General features: G+C 43.7%; 1 protein-coding gene across 2 annotated transcripts in view; it reads left to right on the forward strand.

The window, feature by feature from the left end:
* Positions 1-23,850, forward strand: part of STK4 (serine/threonine kinase 4) — a 47,187-nt gene extending 23,337 nt beyond the window's left edge. For both annotated transcript variants that reach the window (XM_033075004.1, XM_033075005.1), the window contains 2 exons: positions 196-353; positions 20,807-23,850. In XM_033075004.1, the coding sequence (XP_032930895.1) occupies positions 196-353; positions 20,807-20,965 (317 nt within the window). In that variant the 3' untranslated portion in view covers positions 20,966-23,850. The remainder of the gene's footprint in view (positions 1-195; positions 354-20,806) is intronic.
* Positions 23,851-27,041: the final 3,191 nt, after the last annotated feature.

The following is a 27,041-nucleotide window of genomic DNA, read 5'->3' on the forward strand; positions in this document are numbered from 1 at the left end:
CTCCACTTTTCTCACTGTGCAGTCCATTTTATGATGGAAAAGCTGCTGAAAATAGTATTTTAGCAGGTACTTTAGCAGTACTGTGTGATTTAGTGTGTGCTAAAAAAACAAAATCACTTTTGGGCATGAAGTAGGGCTGTATAACCAAAACTGTATTTTTCAAAACAACTGTTTTTTTATTTTTAATATTTCCAGGGAGGGATGAAACGATGCAGCCAGCCAGACCATCATTCCTTGAATACTTTGAACAGAAGGAGAAGGAGAATCAAATCAATAACTTTGGGATGAATGTTTCTGGCCAGACAAAAAATTCTTCTGATTGGAAAGTACCACAGGATGGAGACTACGAATTTGTAAGTCTATACTTTGAAATTCAATCAGTGTGACAATCTTTAAGAATTTTAGTCAGCTGCCATGAGATTATTTCTTGTTTTGACAGACTAATGGAAACTTGAGGAGGTTCTAATTGCTAATGCATTTGGATAGGGCATTTTGAAAAACTCGTTTTCTTTATGTATTTCTCAGTAATCATAGCCAGTCATTATCTGTAAATGTTCCTTGTTTAAAAGCAAACAAAGGAACAAAAAAGCCTGAGGACATGAAGGTATAGGCTGTCTTGCTTTAGTTCCCCATTATGCATTTACGCATTTTAAATTAAAAAAAAAAATCCAGATGGCAGTTGGAAAATGCAAATCCTCAATGTGTAGTGTTTGACAAAGAGCACTGTTAGAACTATTGAATTTCCTTGGTTTTTTCCAAGCTTTGGCACTGGATTTTGTTTTATTATGCAAACATCAAGCTTGCCTTCATTTCTCTTTCCAAATCCTTATTTTCATTCTTCCTTCCTAAGGCTGACGTGCTCAGAAGTTTCAGAAACTTTTCAGAAGTTCTAAGAAAAACCTATTGTCCATAAATTTGATTTCATTTAGTGTGTGTGTGAGGATGTAAAATTTCCTGTTTGATTTTAAAAAGCCAGAAGATGCTGAACGTTGTTCCCTCCTCATTTTTCTGCGGTGATCTTTCACTGCAGGCGCTTTTTCTCTGTGTGCTGCCCGTGGTTCAGGGTTGTCACCCTGGCAGGAGCTGGTGATATTCACTCCACAGAGTGTGCAAAGCAAAATCCCTCTGCTGTTCATGACTCCAGGAGTACCTCCCTTCAAGGCTGGAATAACAACTGAGGCTTTTCATTCTCTTTCTGTAGACTGTACAGATGTGCTGCTGTTGTTTTGTTGTCTTTGCTACTGAGAATTTTTGATTTTCTGTGCTGACAGGCACTGACCCCAGGGGGGCACTGCTTTTGACCTGAGGGTGTGGAGAAGGCTTCCAAAACTGAATGACAGAACTGGCTTCTTCCTCACACAGGGCACCACTTTATCATGTTTTATCTTCTTTATTCTGCCAGAGTCGGGATTAAAAGCTCGAGAGACAGAATTTCATGTTCAGATGTTTATTAATTCTTATCTATACTACAGTGAGTTCTACAGCCCTTCTTGCTAACAAACTAAGAATGGCAATGTATCTCTTTCTCTCTCCAAGACCTTTTAAGGGCCAATCTGTCCAATTAGGAATGAACACCTAAATTACTTTTACTTTAAACCCAATAACCAAACACCCGTGACCCACAATGCGGATTTTTCTGTCCAATTACAAAAGTACCACCTAGACCCATGAAGAAGAGGGTGAAGAAGAAAGAAACCTCCACCCTAAAACTCCATCTTGCTTTACCTGCTTTTCTTATTTTCTTCTTCAGGCTGCAAAGAACAGCTGAGGGCACCTCTTGCATTGCCTCCCTTGTAGCCCTTTGTGCTCTGTTATCTTTGGTCTTGAGGCATAAAGCCATGATAAATGTGTTTTGTGCAAAAATAACCCTCAAGCTGCCTGTGTCTCACAGGACCTGGGCCCAGCACACGATTCCAGTTGAGTCAGCTACTTCATTTATCTCATTCACCTCGTGCTGTACCTTAATTGAATGATAAACAATTGTTTTCCAATGAGTGGCATTTCCCAGGAGGGATGGGCTGCTTCAGAGTATCTTCAGAGTCTTTTGTAGTCTGCAGAGGATGGCCCAGGGGGAAATTTGCTGTAATTATTTTACTTTCTAATGTGGTTGATAACAAGTTTAGCAGTGTATTTCCCCTGGCACCCTGGGAGCTGTAGGTGCAGGGCACACCCAGCCAGCACAGCGCTGCCTTCCCAGCCAGCAGGACCCACAAATATTTTTACAACATGAAAAGCAGCTCTTGTGACATGTGTGACCCTGTTTACTGATTTCCATTAGTACTGCAGTACTGCCATGTGCACAGATTCCCACTGTGCTGGAAGCAATAACAGCAAGCAATAACTGGGCCTTTGGGTCACCTTTGTGAAGGAATTTGTAGAAATTTCACTTCCCAGCTCTGTGTGTTTCTCTAGTTCATTTGTGTGTGAATGTACCAGCCTGCCTTGCATGTGAATTTTGGAACAGAGCTATTTTTTTTCCTGTAGGATGAGAAAATTGCTTGAAAGCAGCCTTAATAAATAACGTAGGTGTTTGTATAGCTTTTATCTGAGGGTTAATAGCAAGCTCACGTTGTATAATGTAGTCAAAGACTTAAAATCATGTATTTTTTCCCATTTGGCTAAAAATTGATTGATTTGATGACTATCTATGGGTGAAAGCCATGTTTATTAATGATTTATTAATTGAGAGCATCAATGTAATAAGTGGAATAAGTAAAAACAAAGGCATTAATCAGTTGTATTCAGTACATCTGTCCTGGACCTGCCTGCAGCTAAAACTTCTGCATTGCCAAAGTAGGCAGGTTTGAGCAGCCTTTTTCCACAGTTTGCAGCATTCCAAGTAGAGATGTGATCAGTGAGATGCCAGGTAAATATTAGTTCCTCTGGGCCTTAAGAAATGATTGAAATATTATTGCTTTCTGCTGCTGCAGACTAGATAAATATGCCTTCTCTTATTTTCTGTATTCCTCTCTCTCCTGTGTGACTAGCACCTGGAATCTTCCAAAAAAAAAAAGGTAATATTAAATTACAAAAGATTTTTGCTCTTTTTTTGCCTGTGGCAAAACCATTTGACCTTTTCTTGACTAACATCGTTCTTCTGAAGCAGGCAAATAAGACACTATTTATATCACAATGGCAATGTCACATTAGATGAGGGTTAGATTGAGTCAACCCCATCCACTGCAGAGCTGAAAACCCAGAGATCCTGTTCTGAAAGGTGATGAACTCCATTCCTCCTAGATGTGATGCTCTGGCTGTGTTCTGGTTGTGATCAGAGATGGCATTCATCCAGAGTATTTCCAGAAAAGTATTTCCAGCCTTGGATTTCTGAGGTAGAAGTTGTTATTAAATGATTAGTCAGTGCCTGATGCTGTTAATGTTTATCCCCTCTCATGTTTGAACAAGGATCTTTTAAGCCCTGGTTGACTGCAAACAATATTTTCAACAACATTATGATTTATTTAACATGGGGAGAAAAATACTAATTATGGGGGAAAAATTCTTGCTTTCAGGAAGAATATAACAAACTCCAGCAGGAGATTGCTGCAGGGGTAGGCTGATAATGGGCAGGCTGCATTGTATGGATAATTCCTAATTGCCATAATCAGATCTCAACATTTTTGTAGTTGCATTTAATTTTGCCAGTGAACATTAGTCACATGCTGTTGCACAGACTTAATAATGCTAGAAGATTTGTTTACACAATGGCCTACATTTTTGCACTTTAATCTCTCAGTAGTACTGTAACCTATAGGAAAATTAGTTGTGTAGTGTTCCCTGCCCTTAGACACAACAAATCCTTTACTTATTCCTATTTTAAAAGCCTTTTAACTGCTCTGAGTAGGTCAGTATTCTAACATCACTTGTGGCTAAAGCAGAATCACTTGTTTTTATTCTGGCTCTGCTTGAAAGCCCCTCAGTGTTGCCAAACCCATATTTGTGGATCAGTCAGTCATGAATATTTTGTATTACATCAGTAATCCTTTTATTGAAAGCTTGTTTTGTTAGCAAATTAGCAGGTGCCAGCCACTCCTGGCCTATGGGAGCTGTGACAACACTGAAATATTTTCCATTTTATTTCATGAGTCTGGTTCCACAGGCAAAAATCAGTGGCACTTGGGCCCCAGTCTCACATTTTGCCATTATTATGTAACTGCAGGGTTTTTTTGAATACCTGTAGTGCTGAGCTTAGGTTTTGCTGTCATTCTAAGTCATAGTTTTTTCATTTATCAGTGAACTTTTGCTATCCTGGGGGCTTGTTTGGATGTGAAGTCAAGTAGGACATGAACTTCTAACAGAGATTGGGGCAAGAGTGCTGCAGGACATCAGGACTTGATGGAATTGGAGCTGTTTGCTCCAGGGCTTTCCTTGAGTCCAGCCCCTGTGTATCTGCCAACATTCCTTGCCTGTGGAGAGCTGGGCTGGTACAGACACCTGGCTGAGTGTGTGCTGCCCTGGCAGAGCTCAGGAGGAGCTGGGCTGTGCCATTCCCCTGCAGGACCTCCTTGTTTTCTGACTGGCAGTCTCCATCCTGCTGCCTCTGGAAGGGAGGATAACCAGAATCAAGGCTTGTTTCTCTTTCCTAAGAAGTGTGATTTGCTTCCACCTGCAGGGTCTTGGTGAGTCAGACCTTTCCCATCCTGCAGTTACCAACAGCCCTGATGTGGGTCCATCCTGCTCTCTCCTTGGCTCAGTGAAGAGGATCTGCATTCACAGGGTCTCTCACTGAGGCAGAAACACTTTGGAGCAGAGCTTCTGTCCTTAGAAAAATAAAGCTAGCATACAACCCTTGAGGAAGTTATGCTTTGCAGAATGGAAGGAGTAGAGGTGGCTGGTTTGTCAGATTGCTGTGCAAGGTGGCTTTGGTGGCAGTGCCACCCCCTGCAGTCTGCTGGGAGGGAAGCTGGGTTTCACTCTGTGTCCATGTGTGCCATTCTCTGTGTTAGCTCATCTTTCAGCTCCCTCTGAGCAGCGTCTCGCTGCCTGCTGATGGGAATTCCTTTGGACAGGAAAGATTGCTGTGTTTTCCCTGGATTCCAAAACAGCCTTCATCACTTCTCAGTGCACAGTGTCATCTGTTCCTCTGCTGCTGGGCAGGGCTGTCCTGCAAGCACTAGAGCTGTGGATTATGAAATTTTTCCAGGGCAAAATAAAGAAGGATGAGCAGGAGGTGTTAATTGCCTCTAATTGGGAGGAAGGATGCAAGAAGAGCTCATCAGCTGTCACTTCTTTCAGGGCTGCAAGGCACAGGTAGAGCAGCAGTTCTGGTCTCCACAATCTGCCTGCCAGGGATGGGCAGAGCAGGAGTTCAGGAGGTGCAGGAGTTGTGGGATCACACCCAGCTCTTCCCCCACCTCTAGATCTCTTTCCAGTGTTTGACCTGTTGATTCCAAAGTGCTCAGGTCACAATTTGCTGTCCATGTGTGACTTCTCTGTGGAGTGTGCTCCTTAAAGCAGACCAGTGTTGAAATGAGACCTCTTCATTTCAGAAATGTCTGTGCACCCCTTACTGTGGTCTCTGGTTCTGTTTGCTCACCCTGAGCCCTGCCCAGGGCTCCTTGGAGCTGGAAGCTGTAGGAGTTGGATGCTGGCTCAGTGGGACAAAGGACTGGACAGTACAAACCTATTTCACACTTGGAATTGTAGTTTCTTCAGATGAGAGACAAAGCAATGGTCTGACGAGTGCTTGAAGCAAAACATCAAGAAAACACTTAAAATTTAATTAAGTCCAGTTTCTAAAAGTATGTTTTCATCTTTTGGAGCTCTTAAATTACCTGCATTACAAGAGTTGGTATCACAACTGCTGTCTCCTTCAAATAGCTGAATAACTGTATGTCCATTTATAATTATTTGATAGGGAACTGTGATATTTTCTCTGTGTGTCTGTAAGCAGCTTCTAGCCAGGGCTTTTAAGAGCTACTGCTTAGATTTTTCTTTTTTTACAAGTATAATGTAGATAAAAGCAAACCTTCCTTTTTCCTGAGTGAAGCTATAATTCTTTTCTTGAAGTAGTAAAGAAAAATAAAATTTTCTGTTCACTGGTGACAGTGTATCATAATGCTGATCTCACCTGAGATATTCTGTTATTATCCACATCCTCATTTCTGTGCTTTTACTTAGTAGTTTAAAACATTAGATGGAAACAGATTTTTAAAATAAATAAATATGCAAACCCACTTCTGGTTATCTTTACCAGCAAAAATGTAAAGTGTTTTGGTCTAATGGTGTCTTCAGCTTGTTTAGCCTGAACAAGAGGCTGTTTGTTTGCAGTGAAAAGTGAACATGAATCTGTTTCCTTCCAGTTACACAAGTTAGGTATTGGTGTGATAGAAAGAAATCAAAGTCACTGAAAAGTGTATGGAAAGCTGAGCAGAGCCAGGCTGCCAGAGCACTAGGATCATGGTATGTATTTTATATGTGTTTTATTCTGTGTTTTATGGGCAGACAGCAGGCTGGCAGTGCCCACAGATAGAATCTGCTTGTCAGGTGTGGTCCAGGCAGGGAGGGTCCAGCCATGAGGGATGGCAGTGGGCTGGGATCCAGGCCAGGGAGGTGCCCTGAGGGTGCCCCTGGAGCACCAGGTGCTGCCCAGCCCAGCACCACCCAGCCACACTCACAGCTGGAATTTTGGGTGCAGGGACTGCAGCTCCTGCTGCTCCCCTCTGCAACAACTGCAGGAACTGCTGCTCCCCTGCACTGTGCAACAACTGCAGCTCCTGCTGCTCCCCTACACCCTGTGCAACAACTGCAGTTATCATGGCCATGGCTCAGCACAGCTCATTCCCTCTCCCAGCTCTGCTGAAGAATGGCTCATACTGGAACCATCTGTTTCTTTCACTGGAAGTGATTTATAGGGAGGAACTGTTGGAGGGCAGGTGATTTATTGCTTATCAATAACAGTAAACACACGCTGCCTTACAATGACCAGAGTCTCTAATTTATTGCATTCTGTCTGTGAAGGTGTCATTTGTCTTGTGAGCAGCTCGTTGTCTGCCAGTACCTGGAACATTCAACGTCTTTGGTTTCTCTGAACATCCATTTGGATAGCATTTGTTAGCAATCTAATATTGATGCTTTATAGCTTTACTACCTTTTGTCCTTTTAGAAGTTCAATCGATTAAAAACTTGAGAGTATTTTCTGTGCAGTTGCCAGCTTTGAAAATGATGGCAGACTGAATAATTGGGTCTTATTTTGTTGGAACTGGTCTTTGGGTCTTTGCTAGCAGTAGGAGGAAGGCATGCTGAGGAAAAGGGTTAAGACAGATGCTAGGAGTACTTGCATTGTATGGGAAACCTGCTGGGGTGTGACTTTTTATAATTTATCATTTGATAGTGCTTCCTGACATTGCTGTGATCCTCTCAGGTTTATCTTCTTTTTACTTCTGCCTTTTAAGCAGCTTGGTAAAGGTGTCAGATGCAGGCTCTGCACTAATCTTTCTGTTCCTCCTTTCTCCCAGCCAAATGACTCAGGTGAGTAATTTGAGTTGGTTACTGAGACACCAAAAAGCCTGTCTGCTTGGACAGGAACAGAAAAAGCTGTATTAGAGTGTGCACCTTTGTAGGTCATTTAAATGGCATTACTGAAAATCATATAATCTTCCAACTCCTACTGAAATATTACAAAACTTAGATTACATTCTTTATTTTCTAAGAGAGCGAGTTTCTCTGACCCTTGTGTGATGAATTAAAATTGATTGTTCAAAAAATTCATCTGAATAGGTATAGTTTTGTGTAGAAGAATAAAAAAGTTTGGTTCAAGTGAACATTTTTCAATAACATTTTTCGAAGACTAAGCCAAACACTTTGAGTGAATCTTCAGGGATTTCTCTGTCCAAGTGTTTCTTCCCTTCATCTATCATGAACTCTCCTTTTTCCCAGTGGTGACTGGAATAAAAATTACTTCTCAGGCACTGATTTCTTCCAATAGTCTTACTTAGAACATAAAGTGAACTTATTTGGTGGGGCATTCATCAGTTTGAGAGATAAAGCCAGGTCTGGGATGGATGATTGATATCTCTGTCTAGGCCCTTTGGAACTAGGGCAGATTCCTAGTTGGAAAGCAAGAAAACTTGAGATACTTGTTTCTGCTGTGCTGGATCTACAATAAAGATTTATTTTGGGAGAGTAAGAAAATGTAGGATAACATTAAGGCTACAATTTTAAATTTTTTTTTTGTGGGAGGGAGAGGAACTACTCACAACAGGAGGCAGTCCAGGACAGACAATTATTAACTTTCAAAACCTGAATTGTATCTCCATGGTATGTCCTGCTTATTGAGGAGGATCTTGAAGTGTATTACCTAGATGTAGTTCCACTGTGAAGTATGATTTATAAAAAGAGACAGGTTTTCCTGATGTTTTATTCATTGGTTTTAAATGTCACCTGTCTTGATTCATAACACTGACATTCCTTGAATGGATTTCCTTTTTTTTCTTTCTCTTCAGCCATCTGCCAAGAATTTTTAAAGCTCTGTTAATTGTTTATTTCTCTTTTAAACATTACCTTTCCAGCATATTTAGTATGTTCTTCCCAGAAAATACTTTTAACTTGTGACACCTTTATTAAGGACAAATGGTTCATTTTGTCACCTTGTAGTCAAACAATCTTTGTAAAAATAAGCCCAGGAGCAGCTTGCTTCTCTGTTTTATTGTTTAAGTGGTCTTGAATCTTGTGTAATATTGCATGAGGCAAACACTCACTGCAAACTTCATAGTTCATGGCTGTGTCAAACCACCAGCGTGATTCACAGCAAGTTCTGTGTACACAGGTTTTATAAACCTTTCCAAATTCCCTTTAGAGCAACAACAACAACAAAAGAATACACCACATTTGGTTTTAAAATTTGTTAGCAATATTTAAAATTGAAAAAGGTGTTTCAGAGATGTGTCTCTGCTGGGGAAGAGAATAGATTCCTGCTCTTCCATTTGGTAACAGGGTCATTGCTCACCACCTGCTTTCACTTTGGTGCAAACTGACATTGATTGCAAAGCACTTACTGCCACAACTTGCTGTCAAATTCTCATTTTTTGCTATATTTTTGTATATAGCAGGCTTTCTGTGACATGAGGCTTTTAGATGAAACTTGCAGTGAGTGGGAAGTAAAATGAGTTGCTGTAGTTTGTTTCTTAGGTCATAGCCCTTAATGGAGACTGAAATAATGTAACCTGAAATCAACCTCATATCAGAGTACTCAGACTTGTAAATTCAACATCCTGGGCTATCTTGGAGGCCCCTTGCCTACTGTAGATTTAATCTGCTAAGACATTGACTGAAAGTTTTGCAGATGAACTAAGTAACTAAAAGAACTTCATCCTGATTATTGGGTTTGTTCCACTGCTGCTGCATGGTTAAGGTCAGGCTGCAACATGCATTTCTGCTTTGGGAGAAAGGGGAGAGGAATTGAAGGTGTGATGCTGGAAAAATACTCTCTGACCACACTGAATTCTTCAGAAAACCTGTTTGAGCCTTGTTATGCCTTGAGATCTGTTTTCAGGGCTGGATGTGTTCTTGGCACAGCATCTTCCTTAAAGAAAGAACACTGCTGCTGAAACAAGATCTATTTGAAATGCTTCTGAAATCTTCTTCCAGCTCATCTGTCAGTGCAAATGTTTGTAAAGGGTAATGTAGCTTAAAAAGACAAGCTTGTCCAGGTTTTTGTCATCTGTAGCAAAAAGGGCTCCTTTTGGAGACACTCTGCATGGAGGGTCTGTCACAGCTGCTGTGCATTCCTCCTGGGGGATGGAGTCTGGACCAGCTGGAAAAGCCAGGGGATGAAGCCTCCATCAGACCTCTGTGAACACTTCCCAGTGAGCAGGGTCTCATCTGGACAAATGCCTGAAACTGTGAACTGAGAGGAGCAAAGTTATCTCAGCTCTGACTGCTGGACCTGGTGCATCTGACCCTGTGCAGCCTCTTCTTGTGTTGCTGTAAAACCTGTAAAACATCGAGGCTTTGCTTATTGCCAGCCTGACTGGTGTGTGTGTAACCTCTGGGTGTCTTAGATCAGATCCTGGGGTGAAATCCTTCCCTGTGAGGGTGCTGGTGCCCTGGCACAGGGTGCCCAGAGCAGCTGTGGCACCCCTGGATCCCTGAAGTGCCCAAGGATGGGGCTGGAGCAGCCTGGGACAGTGAAGGTGTCCCTGCCATGGCAGGGGTGGCACTGGGTGAGCTTTAAGGTCCCTTCCAACCCAAACCATTCCATGATTCATAATCAAAGCTTTGACCTTCAGGAAGAGGGAGAAAGAGCAGCTTAATACATACAGACTCATACAGTCTGAAAGGAATATTATTCAGAAATGAAGTGTTTAATTCCTTCTTTTGTGTCCTGCCATCATGCAGGTTCATTATAAATGGATACCCAAGTAATAGTGAACAGCTGGGGAAACCTCTCAGAGTGAATTGTGCAGGTTAATTTGAGATGGATTTTGTGGAGATGGTTCACTTGAGGATTGTCCCAAAAATATTTGCCTCTTAAATATTAAACACATGCTCCTGGTTTTAAAGACAATTGCATGGAACATGCTGCTATTAATTTTTCCAGAATGCCCTGGAAAGCTCTGTAATTCAGTCTTTCCTCAGAAAGCTTGTAATTCTCCCTCCTGTCTTCTTTGCCTTCCAGTTGCAGCTGTTTCCTCCTTTCCCTTAGTGAAACAGGGGAGGCAGAGCAGCATTTGACCAAGGTTTTGCAATAATCCTCATTTTTGGGTAGAAAATGTGGGGTCTTCCTGAAAGCAAACCCCTTTCAGCAGCTCTCCTGGAGCTGGGACTAAAATGGGAGACTAAGACTCAAAAATGTGTGTTGAATAAAGTTTAATGCTCTTAAGATAAATAGGCCCAAGTTATTTAAAGCTATAATGGCTACTTGCCATGAATGATGTAGTCTTGAGCCTTTGAAACTGAAACTGTGTTTTAAGCCTTGCAGATCTGAGTGTGTGATGTCTTCAGATATGTTAATGATGCTTCTTACTCCACATCATTAATCAAGGCTGTATTCAAGTACTGATTTAGTGTTAATTGATTGGTTACCACTTTAGTTACATTTGTGTTTCATACTGAGAAATATTGTATGAATTAATCACAGTTCAGGTGTTCTTACTTCTTCAGTTGTTTTTATTCAAGATAAGTAATGCTGAATGAAGAAATCAATTGATAATCCTTCAGCAAGTAGAGCCCTTAGGAGGAAGGGAGAGAGGGGTGAAGGAACTGGAAGGAAGCTCCTTTGTGGAGTTTTCCTAGAAGAAATCAGTTAAACTTTTCAGATTAATAAAAAAAAATGCTTTATTTAAAGGAATCAGCATTTTCTGACAGATTGCTCTTTTTAAAAAAAAACCCCATGCTGGCCAGCTCTGTACTTTATAGCTGAGTTGTGCAGCTAGCCAGATGCTCATGGCCTAATAACATGATTTATTTTAGCATGTTCAGAGGTATCATTGTACTCTTACTTAAGAAAATTAAATCATAATCACTTAGGGAAGTGCTGTTTTTATTTAATCAAACCTCTGGCAAGCAAGTGCTTTTTAAAAGCAAACTCCTTTTTTTGCACTTTTTTTTTTTCTGCTTGCTTGTCCAGACAGGCTGACCTTTTTGCTTGGTTTGTAATTCAGTTACTGAAAAAAAGAATAGCAGTGAGATAACTTGTCTTTGTGGTTACAGGATTAGTCAGCCACTTTCTAAGTTCCTAAAGGATTTCAAGGTTTGGACTTCTTGAAGTTCAGTGCTGCAGAATAACACTGACACAATTTGTCATCCCCTTTGTTTAGATTAAGTGTGTACAGTACTTGGGATGATTCTGGAACTGAATGGGGCTATTCATACTCATAATTGACACTAAGGCTAAAAAAAGAAATTTAATCTTGGCGCTTAGAAGATTAAAATGAATTGCTTTTTTTAAAAAAAGCTTTATTTTTGTAATGACCACTCAGCACTCATATCAGTGAGTACACCTTTGGATGGGTTTATTCCTTAATACCTCAGGACAATGCTGAGGGGGGTAACAGCTTGCAGAGGTTCTGTGGTTGTGCTGTGACACCAAAACTTCCCTGAGCCTTGTAAGGATTGCAGCAGGGATTAGTGAAGTGCAGCTCTTGGCTAGGAGCAGCCCAGGGATGGTGGTCCAGGCTGTGGTGTCCCCACAGTTGTGTCTGGGTGGCCAGGGGCAATGGGATGTGTGCTGTAATCCTGTGAAATCGGGAATTTCCTGATACCTTGCCAACAGCAAAGCTGCTCCTGGTTCCTGAAGGCTTTTGAGGAACAGGGAAAACTTCCCAATGTGGGAAGGCAGAGGAGCCTCTGAGCTGCTGAGGAACAGCTGTGTCCAGAGTGTGCATCTCTCCCAGAGCAGCTGTGTCCAGAGTGTGCATCTCTGCCAGAGCAGCTGTGTCCAGAGTGTGCATCTCTCCAGAGCAGCTGTGTCCAGAGTGTGCATCTCTTCTAGAGCAGCTGTGTCCAGAGTGTGCATCTCTTCAGAGCAGCTGTGTCCAGAGTGTGCATCTCTGCCAGAGCAGCTGTGTCCAGAGTGTGCATCTCTCCAGAGCAGCTGTGTCCAGAGTGTGCATCTCTCCCAGAGCAGCTGTGTCCAGAGTGTGCATCTCTCCCAGAGCAGCTGTGTCCAGAGTGTGCATCTCTCCCAGAGCAGCTGTGTCCAGAGTGTGCATCTCTGCCAGAGCAGCTGTGTCCAGAGTGTGCATCTCTCCAGAGCAGCTGTGTCCAGAGTGTGCATCTCTCCAGAGCAGCTGTGTCCAGAGTGTGCATCTCTGCCAGAACAGCTGTGCCCAGAGTGTGCATCTCTCCAGAGCAGCTGTGCCCAGAGTGTGCATCTCTCCAGAGCAGCTGTGCCCAGAGTGTGCATCTCTCCAGAGCAGCTGTGTCCAGAGTGTGCATCTCTCCAGAACAGCTGTGTCCAGAGTGTGCATCTCTTCAGAGCAGCTGTGTCCAGAGTGTGCATCTCTCCCAGAATAGCTGTGCCCAGAGTGTGCATCTCTCCCAGAGCAGCTGTGCCCAGAGTGTGCATCTCTCCAGAGCAGCTGTGTCCAGAGTGTGCATCTCTCCAGAGCAGCTGTGTCCAGAGTGTGCATCTCTCCCAGAGCAGCTGTGTCCAGAGTGTGCATCTCTTCGGGGCAGCTGTGTCCAGAGTGTGCATCTCTCCCAGAATTGCTGTGTCCAGAGTGTGCATCTCTTCAGAGCAGCTGTGTCCAGAGTGTGCATCTCTCCCAGGGCAACTGTGTCCAGAGTGTGCATCTCTCCCAGAACAGCCATGTCCATCCAGAGTGTGCATCTCTCCCAGAGATGGGCTGCTCGAGGTGGGTTGGGAAAGGTCCTTGCTGAACCAGCAGGGTCAAACATTCTGGGTGCACATGTAGCCTGAAATAAGATCCAGTGGAGTAGCAAAGCTGTGGCAGTTCTTGTAGAGAGGAGCAGTGGCCTCAGCAGCCATGGTGAGACTGCAGCAGTGCAGGAGCACAGGGGCAGCTGCCCAAGGGGCTGAGATCTGTGCCTGGGCTCTGGGAGAAGCCTTGCTGAGGTACAGGGTGCCAGGCTGGAGAGAGAGGTCCTGGCAGCTGTCCTTCCTGCAGAGGAGTTTCCGGGTCAGACATGAACTTCCCAGTGTGGCAGGGAGAAGGATGGCACACAGAGCCCCCCAGAAATTCTGTACAGACCCCATGGTCTGGTGTTGTGAACCTTTATTTTAATCAGGGATGCAGAGCTACATGGAAAATTAACTGGAATCCTTACTGGCATCATAACAATGAGGTGCTTCACTTTCAGGAGCTCCACATCTGTGCAGTGAGGTGGAGCCATCCCAAACACTTCACTTGAGAGGCCCTGGGTCCTTCTGATAGAACTCTCTGTTAAGATGCACTTTTCCAGCTCAGCTGAGTGTGTGGTAGTGTCCATCTTTTCTTCCACAAAGTGATGCTGTGATTGCATTTAAATATTTACCTGGCTTAAGCTGGCTTGACCCCTCTGTCATCTGATGATCTCATTGAAAATGTTTCTTTGTGGAAAGCTGCTGTTGAGGTGAGGTGGGGCTGAGTCTCCAGATGTGCACTGACCACAGCTCCTGATCTCTTCTTTGGGCAGTTGTAGCTGCAGTGCTGTTTTGGCTGCTGCTGGATGCTGCAGCCCATGATGTGTTTTGCCAGTACATTGCCTAAATAATTAAGGTGTGTTAAAAGCAGAAGCTTGTGCTGCTGAGACTTATTTTTCAAATCTTTTGAAAGATTAATATCTGTATTTTTAATCTTGCATGAAATCCCACAATGAGTGCAGTTCATCCACTGCTTTCATAACAGTGAGAAACTTCACTGACATGCTGATGCTAAAAGGGAGGAAAATCAAGATAATTAGTGCTTGTGTAGGCACAGGGGCTCGTTCTGATTTACTGCAGCCCCTCTGTAGCGTGGCTGCTTGACAGATCTGTGAAGTTGTAGGGATCTGATGGATGAGGAAAAGTGGTCAGAAAGAGCCAGTAGGTCCTTATGTCCTTTGCATTTGTCAGCTTAAAGTGAATAAATAGTTAATGCCTGCTCATACATTACATCAAGGCTTCCTTGTGCTGGAAATGTAAACGAGAACAAGGCACTTAATTTTTAGAGCATTGATTGAAAGCATGCCAAGTGGTATTGAGGCAGCATTTCAGGAAAAATGCTATGGGGAAAAATGGCATGCTATTCCAGCACCAATTTATATCACCATCTTCAAGATCTAAAGTCTGCAGCACTGCTTAGCATGAGAAATTACCTTCTACATTTAATTTTGGCCAGAGAAATTGAGGACTCTTTTTTTTCTGGTTTTAAAAAAATTGCATAGTACTTTTGAGTAATCTGTGTCCTCTGAGTATATTTGATGTGAGCATTTAATGGAGACCTTGTTTAACCAGTCTTTCAAGTTACAGAAAGCTAATTCCAGGATAATGCCAGCTCTTACACTTGCCAGAGCTCACATTCCTGGATCCCTGAGTTCTGACACCCTCCTGGCTCTGTGGCACCACTGCACCCCTGGGTGCTGCAGGCTGAGCTCTGCCCCAGGGTGGTTGCTGCAAACAACCACAGAATTGGCATCCAATGGGACAGCTCTTCCCGAAAATAAAACTATTTGTGGAGGTGATAGAAGAAAAGCTCAGGAGTCAAACTGATCTGCAGGGTTCTGGAGAAGGAAGTGTGAGTGTGCCCTTGGCTTTATCAGCAGGGAAGCATCTTGATAGCCTTGGTGATAGCCAAGGTCGAGTGAAGCAAGAGTTTAATTATTCTCTTCTGTGAAGAGCCTCCTTCCTGAAGGACACCTGAACATTTAATTGAACTTGTAGGAATTGTTTTGTACTTGTCTCTGATGTGTAGCCACTTCTGCTGTTGAGTGTGATCATCAACAGCCTCCCCTGAGGGGCTTCCACACTACTGTAGTCCCTGTTGCTTGTTCTGGTTTTGTTTTTCCAAAGTAGACTGTTGCTACTGTATTACTGTGGTAATGCTTTTCATTATCTCTAACAGCAAATTCCTGTTTGGCATTTAATGTTTGGCATGGCTTGGGTAACTTGATTTGGGTGAAACCCCTTCTCAAGCCACATTTAGAGTTTGCCTGTCTAAATACACAGCAAAAAAATGATGATGGGTTGTGCTCCCTGCTGATGGGATTGATGAGTTCTAGTGGGGGGCTTTGATCACTGCATCAGTCCAGAACTGGTAGATTGCAGCATAAAACTAGGCTTAAAAGGAAGCTATAACAATAAAAGCTATGCTAAATAGACAATTAATTTGTTTTTCCTTAGCTCCCATCTAGCTCGTATCTTTTCTACTAAGGATTTATTTCCCTGTGTAGCGTGGGAAGCTGCAATTTTATTACTTCTGTATTTTAGTCTTCAAACTCCCACTGCCCCTTATGAAGTGATAATTGCCAAAGCCAGTTTTTCTAAAGGCTATATAAAACTTAAAAGTTTGACATCAAGTTATGTTGAGCAGTAAATGCCACCTGGAGTATCTGGGTGAAAGGCAGGCAGGGTGACTGCTGCAGCTGGGTGTTTTCTTTCTAAAAAGCCACAAACTCTTGGTAACAGTGGGAGGATATTCGGAAAACACCCTGAGCATGTGGAAGACAAGTGTTCAAACTCACAGGAGTTATGGTAGAGGGATATGTCTGGAGGGCTAAGGAAGAAGAGAACAACTTCCTAATTTTATTTGTAGGATTGGTTGTTAGTACCAAAACTTGAAAATATTCTGAAAAAAATGTTCAAATTCTTTCACCATGAGGAAAGTAACTTCATCTCAGCAGTGTCATACATATTCCAGTCTTGTTCCGGAAGTCAGGGTCCATCTGCAAGTTTGAAAAGTGATGGTAGAAAAGGTGCATCCCCACCCAGGGGAAGGAGGATTCCTGTTTGGCACAGCCTCAGAACTTCAAAGACAGTATTTAAAAGCAAAGCCCAGATAGCTTGAAACATTGCAGACATGCAAAGAAAAGGCTTTGTGCTAAATGCAGGGATCAAATTCAGTGTCAGCAGTAAAAAGAAAATTCCAGGAGGAACATGTTTTCCACTTGCCCCAAGATATTATTTTTTGATTCCTGTGCAGTCAGCGAGCTAGAGCTTGGCCAAAACTCTTTATTGGGGGAGAAATGTGTGAAAGCTGCTGGGAAACAGCTCCTTTCTGTTTGATACTTGTAATTCCTGCAGCAAGGAGGTTTGGCTGGCAGGGTTTTGCTGGAGGAGCAGATCAGAATGATGGCTGAGGTGACTGAGGGGTTGCTGGCCAGCTGTGTTTGTGTCAGTAGTGCAGGCTGGTCTGGGCAGGGCTGACCTTGTGCTGCTGTTCAGGGAGCAGAGACTGTGCCAATCCCAAACTGGTCTGGGATAATCTCAGACCTTGCTGCAGGCAAACCAGCACAGCTCCTCAGTGTGAGAGCTCTGGGTATTAAGAGGACTGTGATAAATTGTTTGCATCAGCTTCTAATTTAAAGAGTTTTTACCATTTGGGGTTTTTGGTTTTTGTGGGGACAGGGAAGAGGCTTTGTGATTTGCAACTGTTTTTTTTTTGTTTTGTTTTGTTTTATGTGAAACAGAAATCTGGCACAGTCTGTTTAAAAATCCCATGACAGGGTTTTGGGCTGTGTCCTGCTGAGGACAAGACAGCAGAGGTATAACATTCAGACCAGGGTGTCCTTGAATACCAAACCTGTGGCCGGTCTGCAGAGAGCTTATATTTATTCTCCTTTTGCTGCTTAGGTTCATTTACATTCAGTAGAATATCATGTTGCTGTGACACCTTACCTGACTGTAAGAAATGCAAGTGGGTTTCTTTCCCCCCTGTTTTTAAAATGCTGATTTGAAAGAACTGCAACTCAGAAGCAGTTTGCTGAGTTGAACATTATTCAGTGGGGTAGTTGTCTGCAAATCTGTCAGAATGCTGACAAAGGAATGTTGTGAATAACTTACAAATCTTCTCCTTGAGGAAAAAATTGCATTTCAGATGATCTGTTCCTGATTTGTCCATCGCTGCTGTGTGGGCACAGAAAGGCTGTAGGTTATGTCCTTCCAAAGGATATAATTATGTATGTCCTTTTGAATTATACAGCAGAAATATTAGCATATTAAAACAAGATGTTGCTGTCAGTGGTGTCTGAAGAAAACAAACAGCATCCAGTGACCGTGGGTGGGAACCTTTCAGATGAACAATTCCAGCTCTGTTTGTCTTCATTTGGGCATTTTTACAGAGTTAAGATCATTCTCAAAACCTTAAGTAAAAATACAACTGTTAATCAAATAGTTAAAAACTAGCTTTCTCAACATACAAGCTTGCTGGAAGAGTTTCAGTGTGCTGCCTCCTCACCATTTTGATAGATTTGTTTGGCCAACCTTAGTACAAGTATTTTTTATCCGGCTTTACATTTGAAATGAGATTCCTTCCTTTAAAAGTTTGCTTTAGGTATTTGATCAGCATGGACAAAAATAGATGGCTTTTACAGAGACAGACTTCTTAGAGCAGAGGAATTGCTGAGGAGTGAGGAGAGGAATGGGACTGAGCCCATGGCTAAAACCAGCTCTAATTGCAGCTGCTCAGCGCTGAGACTTCACCCCGAGTGCCCGTCTGTCATGAGATGCTGTCCTTGTCCTTCTTGTCTGATTTTGCTCCTGGCATTTCTCTAAGACATTAATGTCAGTGTCCCAGGGGTGCAGAAACAGATATACTGGAGTCTAAAACTTCATTTCTGGGAGAAAGCCTGTCTGTGGCATTGCCTTACAGTGAAATACAGACAGCAAAGTGAAATGGAGGCCATCACATTTTGAACAGTTTGTGATTTTTTTCCTTCTAAAGACGTGTGTGTGAGTGGAAGGACAGTGTGAGTAATTGCCCAGGCTGGGTCCCTGGGCACAGTGGGAGCGGAGGGCTGGGTGTCCCCTGCTCTGGTGGCTCTGGTGGCTCTCATTGCCCACTGGGGACCTGTCAGTGTCCCCTCAGCTCTTCTGGGCTGAGCAGTCCCTCCTGGAGCTCTCACCAGTGCTGCCCTTTGGCTTCTCTGCCTCTTGCAGGAGCAGTGTGGCGTTCACAGACAGTGCCATTATTCCAGATTAAATCTCTGCCAGTTGTTCATCCTCACTGGCACAGCCCTGCACACGGGATGTTCCTGTGCTCCCAGACTGCTGGCCCACATGGCCTTGCCTCCCTTCCTTCTCCCACCATCCCTGTTGTGTTTAACCCGTGATCAGGCTCTGTGAGCAGCCACTTTGCTCTGCCCCATGCAGGTAACCATGGCAAGCAGCTCTGGCACTTTGCAGGAATACTTTGTGTGTCCATGAAGGATGCCCCCTGATGCTCCCTCCTGTTCAAGGGCAGCAGCAGGGCAGTGTTTTCTTACTACCACATCTTCTGGAGAGCCCATCTCTGTACATCAGCTCTGGCACTTTGTTTCTGCCTCTAAGCAGCACCCAGGAGCACTTCAGGAGGATGGCAGAGAAGGCTCAAAGGGCATCCCTGGAAGATTGCAGCCCTGGGGCAATTTCTCACATTTAATAGTTGGCTTAAGCCTTGAGCAAGGTGTTTTAGATTTGTTCCAATACTCTCTTTAAGCAGTCCAGCACTGTAGCTGCTTAGTATATATATTCAGTTCTTGTATTAATATTTTTTTCTGTTTTGTATTTTTATTTGACTTTTCGATTCCCTAGACTGTGAGGAAGTGGAATGTTGAATAATTACCTGCTCCTTAATAAATTAGTGCGAAAAGGCAACTGGTGCCATGCATCAACTTAAACTGCTGCCTGTTAAAGTTGCATTAATGTGTATAAATAATATATATCTTCATGGAGGAAGTGCTTTGTCTTTCTAATGAACAGTTGCCTGATTGGAAAGGCTGAAAGACTGTATACCCTGGGCAGAAAGGTTGTTTTATATGTGCCTGGATTATTAAAATGGATTTGTGATCTTGAAACAGCAACTAGGAAAGATCTTGTTTAGCAGAATATGCTAAAGAACTTCAAAAGACATTGTGAGAAATTAGGTAGCAGGTGACTTTGTGATTTAGGGACTGATATCTCTTCCACCTGAGGAAAAGGCATCAGGAGTTCCATATCTTAGTTTTAAGGAGTGATGCAAGCTGCCATTAAACATTCATTTGTTGTCTTATAGTAGGCAGCAAACACTTCAGTCCATGTTTCGGTTCAGAAACGGCTTGAAGAATAACCATGACAGCTGACTAATTAACAGCTAAGCTAGGACAGCCCCACCTGCATGAAAATAAAGATAAGTCACTTAATTATGACATTTGTTGAAAGCAAAAAAAAAAAAAAATTGGCAGTTCCTTGTGCACAAGAAAAAACCCTAATTATTTTGCATATTCTTAGCATCCTCAGCAGGTGCTTACTGATAGCAGGTGCTGCACAGTCATTTCTGTCCTGCCTGTAGAACAGTCTCTCCTGTGGTCACTTGGTCTTGGATGGGGAGAGAACTGGTGCTTAAGTAAACATTTGAAGCACTTCCAGTGTCCATATTTTTAACATTATACTAAAATCCTCTCTGTTCCACCATTATAATGTTATAACATTACATAAAGGCTGTAGCTGTGGACAATCTGTCCCAAGCCATACCTGGCATCAGTAATCACAGAGCAGAACTTTCCTGTGCCAGTTCTCAGCAAACTGGCATGGACAAGACACCAGTTAAACAAAGGTCAGGCAGAGAGAGAATTCAGGGAGAGGGAGCTTGTCCAGATGAGCCTGACATCTCCACGTGTGCAGGAAAATACAAATTGTACTTGCATATTTTATTAGTACAAGGCTGACCCAAAGTGACCTGGTGTGTGTTTGTGCTCTGGGATTTCTGGTGGAGCAGAGTCTGGATTCCTCACCATGACAGAGATTCAGCCTAATTGTACATAATTACTTTTTTTTTTTTTCACAGGCAACTTTTATCAATTATATGATTTTCTTCCTTTTCCCAATGTCTCCTTTTGTCATTTAGCATAAGGAGGTTTAGTTGCAAGGAAAGAGGAGGAGAAGAGAACTTTGCTTTCCTTCCATCTCAGTGCAGCATTTCTGTTCTGAGCCTGCAAAATGAAGCATTAGAAAAGCAACTCCATGGGGAAACACTTCACTGGTTGGTTGTGTGCTCACAGTGCCAGTAACCAGAGCATGTAATGTACCTGTGAAATGAGCAGAAGCAGTGTCCTGAGGCTCACAGCACTCTCAGAGAGCAGCAGCCTGAGCAGAGCTCTCTGTGCCTCTCCCTGCTCCGCGGCCGCCGGAGGAGCAGCAGGATCCCTGCAGGGTGTGTGGGCGGTGGCTGCACTGATGCCAGTGTCTGTTCCTCTTTTGTCTCCCTGCTAGCTGAAGACTTGGAGCGTGGATGAGCTTCAGAAGAGGCTGTCTGCCCTGGACCCCATGATGGAGCAGGAGATCGAGGAGATCCGCCAGAAGTACCAGTCCAAGCGCCAGCCCATCCTCGACGCCATCGAGGCCAAGAAGCGGCGGCAGCAGAACTTCTGAGCCACGGCCACCACCTCCTTCCATCCCCACAATCAGCCCCTTGCTCCTATGACTACTGAACAGATTGATTTCTATTGAAATATGCTAGCAAAATAGAGGGCAATACTTCTGCTCGTTTATTTTTCCATAGCACCTTTGTGAACTCAGGTTCCTGATTGTATGTTTTAATGTTAGACACATATTTAAAACATCATTCCAAAAGAGTTCTGTTACTGTTTTTAGGAGGATTGTTTTTAAACCAGAGGAACCAGATAGGAATAGGATAATGAAAGTTGGCTCGCTCTCTTTTCAACTGAACTTTCAGGAGTCTATTTTGGTTTAAGTTAATGCAGATTGTTGTCTGTAACAGCTGATTCTTTGTGGGTTTTTTGTTTTTGTTTTCCTCTGTGAATGGACAGACTCAATTTCAAGCTGTTAACTATTTCTACTGTTAAGGTACTGATAAGTTTTAGGTCACTGAAGAGAGCAGGTGAGAACATGTACAAACTGTTCCAGCCTTTTGAAAGAAACTTAAATCTCATTTTTTAAAAAGCCTGTAATAAGCCCCATGCCTTACACTGTGTGCTTCAAGCAAGTGTGATTTCTTCAAGACCTCAGTTTTGTCCTTGTTTTGTGTACTACATGAATTTATACAAGTAGATAAAGCATGTTGTGCCTCCATGAGAAATTACATTCTGTAATTTAAAATCCACACCCACTTAAAACCAAAAGCCAGTCATTGATCTGATACCCCTTTGTCTGTCTGTTTGGAAATGTTCTTCAGGGAGACCCTGCTGAGAATGGAGTGCTGGGAAAAGGAAACAGCTTTTGAATGGGTGGAAGTTGTGTAAACCTCTCTCAGGAATTAGGTACTTCAGCTGTGTCTAAGAGGACTTAAAAATCTCCACAGCTTGTGAAATGTTTTATAGGCTTCATTTCAAATTTACATCTTTTGGATGCTTGAATAAAAACTTGATTTCACAATCCTTCACATTTCTGCAAGGTTTAGCACATCAGGAGAGTCCAGCTGAAAGTAAAGACTGTTGAATTACAAAGATGTGCGTTTATGGTGGTGCAGCAAAGGTGGAGCTGATCTGGATGAGAAGACAATTACCAGTGTCCTGCTGGAAGAGCTTCAGTCTCTTCCAGTTCCTCTGGATGCTCTTGTGTTGTTTTTTTTTTTTTATTTCCCTGCCATCCCTGCCCAGCACAGCTCAATCAGCCATGACACCCCAAGCATGTACAATCACTGTAGGACGGTGCAATCTGCTGACATCAGAGGGGAGAGTGAAACAAAGCCTGTGTGCAGGGCAGAGACTGAGCAATGCCTCTGCCCCATGGGCTCTAACAGCACAGCTCTGTAGTTTTAGGTGTTGCTAGCATATGATGGAATGTTTGGGCAGAGCAAGGGTTTATACCAATATGTTTTTTTTATTTTACTCTGGTAGAGGGAACAGTTTCCACGTCGTGCTTCTGAGCTAGACCTTGGTACATCACCTAGATGATTAAACAGCAGTGTCTCCTGAATCCAATGCTGCTACAGAGGTGATGTGTTTGTTCCATGTTTGTGTAGGGTCTTGTTTTCCCTCTGGAGCAGACTCCTGGCTGCTGCTCACAGCTCAGCTGTGAAAGGAACCAAGCCATTCTTACCCTCTGCAGGGCTCCGTGTGTCTGCTTGTCTCAGTCTGACAATGCAGTGGGATCACAGCTAGGGAAAAGGGAGGCAGTCAGCGGTGTTTGCAGGGTGCTGCAGGAGGGGAACATCCTGGGACAGGCAGCAATGACAGCCCCAGGTGTTGGGGAGCTCATCTGGAATGTGTGCCATAGGCTTTGCCCTAACCGTGTCTTTATGATGAGCAATCTTCAGGAGCATCCTTTGCATCACAGAAACTCCTCCAGCTTAGCAGGGAGCTCTCTGCTCGGTGTTGGATCTTGTGTAAGTCACTGGGCTGGGTCTGGCCCAGCACCTCTGGTGTGACAGAGATCTGTGACATGGTGAATTGTGCACTGCCTGTGTGGTGGGGGTCCTGTTCTGCTGGAAGGATTTTTTCCTCTGCACTGTATAGATAACTTTAGAGATCAGAGGGCATTAGAAACCCCAACTTTTAGGTGAAACACCACAGGGTGGTGTCTATTTACAGAATATGCAACCTGTGACTGCTGTAACTGAATGTAAGCACTCTTGAAATACTCTGCTTTGCTGACGTGATTGTCTTAAAATATAGCAAACAAACCAAAATAACTAGAACTGGTCCAATGGCTTAACTGTCTTTGAACCTTTCTTAAATGCTTGCAGTGGGTGATTCTTAATGATGTTTTTTTGCACTTGGAGCTGTAGTGCAGAGGAATTATTTTCTCCTTCACTGATTTTCAATTTGTTGGAGAAAATATTTCCCTTTTTGGTCCCTTTGTAGAATGTCCAGGAGCACAGTACCTGTTCCTTTCTCAAAGTCCTCCAAGCCATGGCCAAGGCTGGTACCATAAGGGAAGGATGTTTTGACAAAGTTTTAAGCAAAAATAACTTGCTTGCTTGGGAAGCTGCATTCGTGTGCTCCTTGGGTCCCTCTGCATTGTGGAAAGGGTTCTGGACAAACCATTCTCTTGGCTTCTAAAACCCACAGATACTGATGGTGTCAGGTGAGACTTACAAATGTGAAGTTTGTAGCTTTAACTTTTTTTGTAACAAAGAAATAAGCAACACTGGCATAAACTGCTGACTTGAAATGCTGTTTTGTAAGATCTGGCTGTTTGTATATAATAGTGTTGGGTCTTTAGTTTGTATATGTATGAAACAGTAACTTTTATTGCATTCCTCTCAGTTTGATACAGGATATTTTGTTTGATCTTTCTCGAATATCTTGCCTTATTTGTTCAAAGGGGCAAATAAACTGTCCCTACCTGAAAGCATCTGTGTTGTGACTCATATTTCTGCATTGCAATACTTTGGGGTGTTGTTGTTTACCAGGACAAGCTTTTAACACCATGCACCTCTAGTCAGCCAATGTTATGCAACACTGTGGAGGAGAGTGCAAGCTTTCAGGAACACAGGCAGTGAACATGTCAGACACACATTTTAAACCATGACTAATTCTGCAGCTCAGGGTTGAGCAGGGGGTATCTCCGTGTGCTGGGGGTTCAGGAGGTGATGCTCAGGCAGTTCCAGCAGGGAGGAGCACAGGCAGCCCTGCCTGGAGCCCCAGCCATGCAGGAGGGATGTTTGCCCCATGGTGTGCTTTGGCAGATGGGGATGCTGAGCTCTGAGGTCCTTGCTGTCTCTGCAGCAGCTTCCCTGAGCCTGCAGGCAGATTTGGGGCTAGGTGCAAATCAATTTATCCACCTTCCTACACAACAGGTGAGGCTGGAGGCTCGCTCCTAATTCTGGCTCACTTGGTGCACTTGGAGCTTTCTAGCTCAGAAAAAGATGAAGCTGACAGTGAGTGGGTGCTGCCTTCCAATGGTGAACTGTTGGCTTCGATGTGGTTTTCCTGAGCAGTTACTAAATCTGTCCTGGAGGGATGACTAACTGGAGCAGAGACAGAATTCATTCAGGAGTCAGCTTTGGTTAGCAATTCCGGAAGAAACAAAATAGATCTGAGCTTTTAAATGTTGGGAAGGAGCTTGGAAATCAAAGGGAGGGAGCTGCTGGCTTTTCTAGTAACTGGGGAAGCCTGGAGCTCTCCCATATTCTCAGCAGCATTACCAGGATGTTGTGGAGCCCCAGAACAAAGGGAAGGGGAGTTGTGCAGCCACACCAGGGGAGTGTTTGTGAGCGCTCCCTCCGTGCTGGCAGCACTGCACCTGCTGCACAAACTTCTGTGTGTGACTAACAAACCCAGCAACAGGTACCCACCAGCTGGGACTGATGTTCAGCCTTGGGTTTCTCCCCCATGAGGGAAAAAGTCAGCTCTCCATTAAGCCCATAGCACCAGCAGTTTTTAATAATTATTAGCATTAAGTTACAGGAGCTGCTGTGCCAGTGTCCTTTTTGCCCAGCTATTCATTTCCTACACCCTCACTTTGTACCATTTCCTGCTGTCCACAGGCCAAAAGAGTCTGAGCTTGGATAAATGCTCTGAGTGTTGGCTGGCAGCCCTGCCTCGAGAGCTGACAATTTTTCATTTCACTAATCATGTTGGCAAAAGTTTGAAGAGTTAAACCAGGAAATACCCATCAGCTCTTTCCAGACTGAAAGTTAATTGCTCTTTAATTTAAGAGCCCAGGAAGAAAGCCAATGTGTTTAAAAACTTTAAAACAATTCAATTCCATCTACGAAGGACTGTCCTGCTCCCCTTTAGGTTATTGCTGTCCAGATCAATGCAGTGCTGGATGTGGAGGGAGCCCAGAGTCCCTGAGTCCCATCCTGAGTGCTGACCTGTCAGTGCACAGCAGACAACTGAGCTGTAGGTGCATTTTCCTCAGCCCAAAGAGCTCACAAGATCTGGACCATGTTCCTTTACCACAGGGAGGATGATCTTGAAAGAAATGTGGGGCAGCTTTTCCCACTGTGCTGCTCTCAGCAGACCTGAGGTCTGGATGTGAACATGCATTGCTGGTGCTGTGCCTCCCTGCATGTCTGGCTGTGGGTTTTATTCCCTGCAATGGTGTGACCTGTCTAGGAACATTTGGTTAATTTAATTCCATGCCTTCAAGGCTGTTCATTTGGTTTTCTTAGATGGTTAGAATAGGAGTCTTGATTTTGTGTTTTTCCTACAACTAAGTTAGCAGTTTGGGTTCAGATAAAGGCTAAAGTGAGCCCATAGGTATATGCAGACCTTGGGGCTGCCTCACTGCAAGGTAAAAGTGGTTTAGCATTATTTAAAATAAATTCTAAAAAACCAAATTGTAATTTCTGCACTGTGTCTACTGATCTCCTTACATAGAAATAACACTGATTTAACATGTCAGGCAGTGTGCTCAAGCAATAAGATCTGATTTTTGCTGAGGTTAGCAGGATTGTAGGAATCTGGGAGCAGCAGAGATCCCAGGAACACTCCCAGTGAGGAGTCTTTCCTTCCTTTAAAATCTCCTGGTTTTCTAATTACCAGCCAAGTGCACAGACCATGCTCAGGGTAGCCATGGATCTGAAAGTTGGCAAAGGAAAAGAAGTTTTAAACAAAGGTAATGAAGTTTACTTTGTCTCTTTGAGCAGAGTTGTCTAATTCTCAGCTGCATTAAATAGCTTAATAAGGTCACTCTTTAATCACCATTCCCTGGAGGCAAGAGAGTCATGCTTTAGTCAATCATTTGGTGAATGTGGAAAGCAGCTTTGTAGGAATAACCTGATAAAGTGTGTAATTGATTTACCCACTGTATCAAATGAAAATGCAGCCACTCAGGAAAACTGATTAGGGATTAGCAAAAGAACATGAGTTTCCTGCTTGCCTTAGAAATAGTAAGTCAGGCGGGTCCTTGCACAGCCGTGTCTCAGTGGGGAGCGTGGGCTGTGCTCACCCACTCTGCTGCTGGGCACCTTCCTCAGCGGCTCTTCCTGCTCTGCACAGCTCCAGCTCTGCCAGATCTGCCTGCACAGCAGTGGGAGGATTTTCCTAGTGCACTTACTCAGAGCCATACAAATCCTAATGTCTTCACAGAGAGCAGAGGCTAAAAAAAGAAAAGTCTTTGTTGGCTTTCCCAAAGCCCAGCTTGGAGCTCTCGTGCACTAGCCCCCTCTGATGTGCCTTTGAGATGTGGCAGAGGGGCTCACAGGAGATCCTGCCTTGCTTACAGCCCCCAAGGTAGGGGGGCTTTTGCCTTGGAATGATTAGCAGCGTGTGGAATTTTAATTTTTTTAATGGGAAAGCTCTCAAAAGAACAAATATTAAACTCTGTTTTTACCCGAGTCCTATCACAGCCAGCAGAGGGATGCACCTGACACAGGGAGAGCAGCATAAGTTCTGCTCTCCCCAGCCAGCCCCAGCAGAGCAACAACCTAGAGACACCCCCTCATTTCAGAGCTTCACAGAGGCCACACACAGCACCACGATTCCCTCCCTCCCAGCTGTGATGCCTGGCTCCCTGTGTGGCTTTTCCACAGCCCTACAGCTCCAGCGCATTCCTTCACACCCCATGAGTGCCTTGTTCACTGAGCCTCAGGAAG

The sequence above is a fragment of the Catharus ustulatus genome, chromosome 17 (assembly GCF_009819885.2).
Source record: "Catharus ustulatus isolate bCatUst1 chromosome 17, bCatUst1.pri.v2, whole genome shotgun sequence".
NCBI classification, from domain to species: Eukaryota; Metazoa; Chordata; class Aves; order Passeriformes; family Turdidae; genus Catharus; species Catharus ustulatus.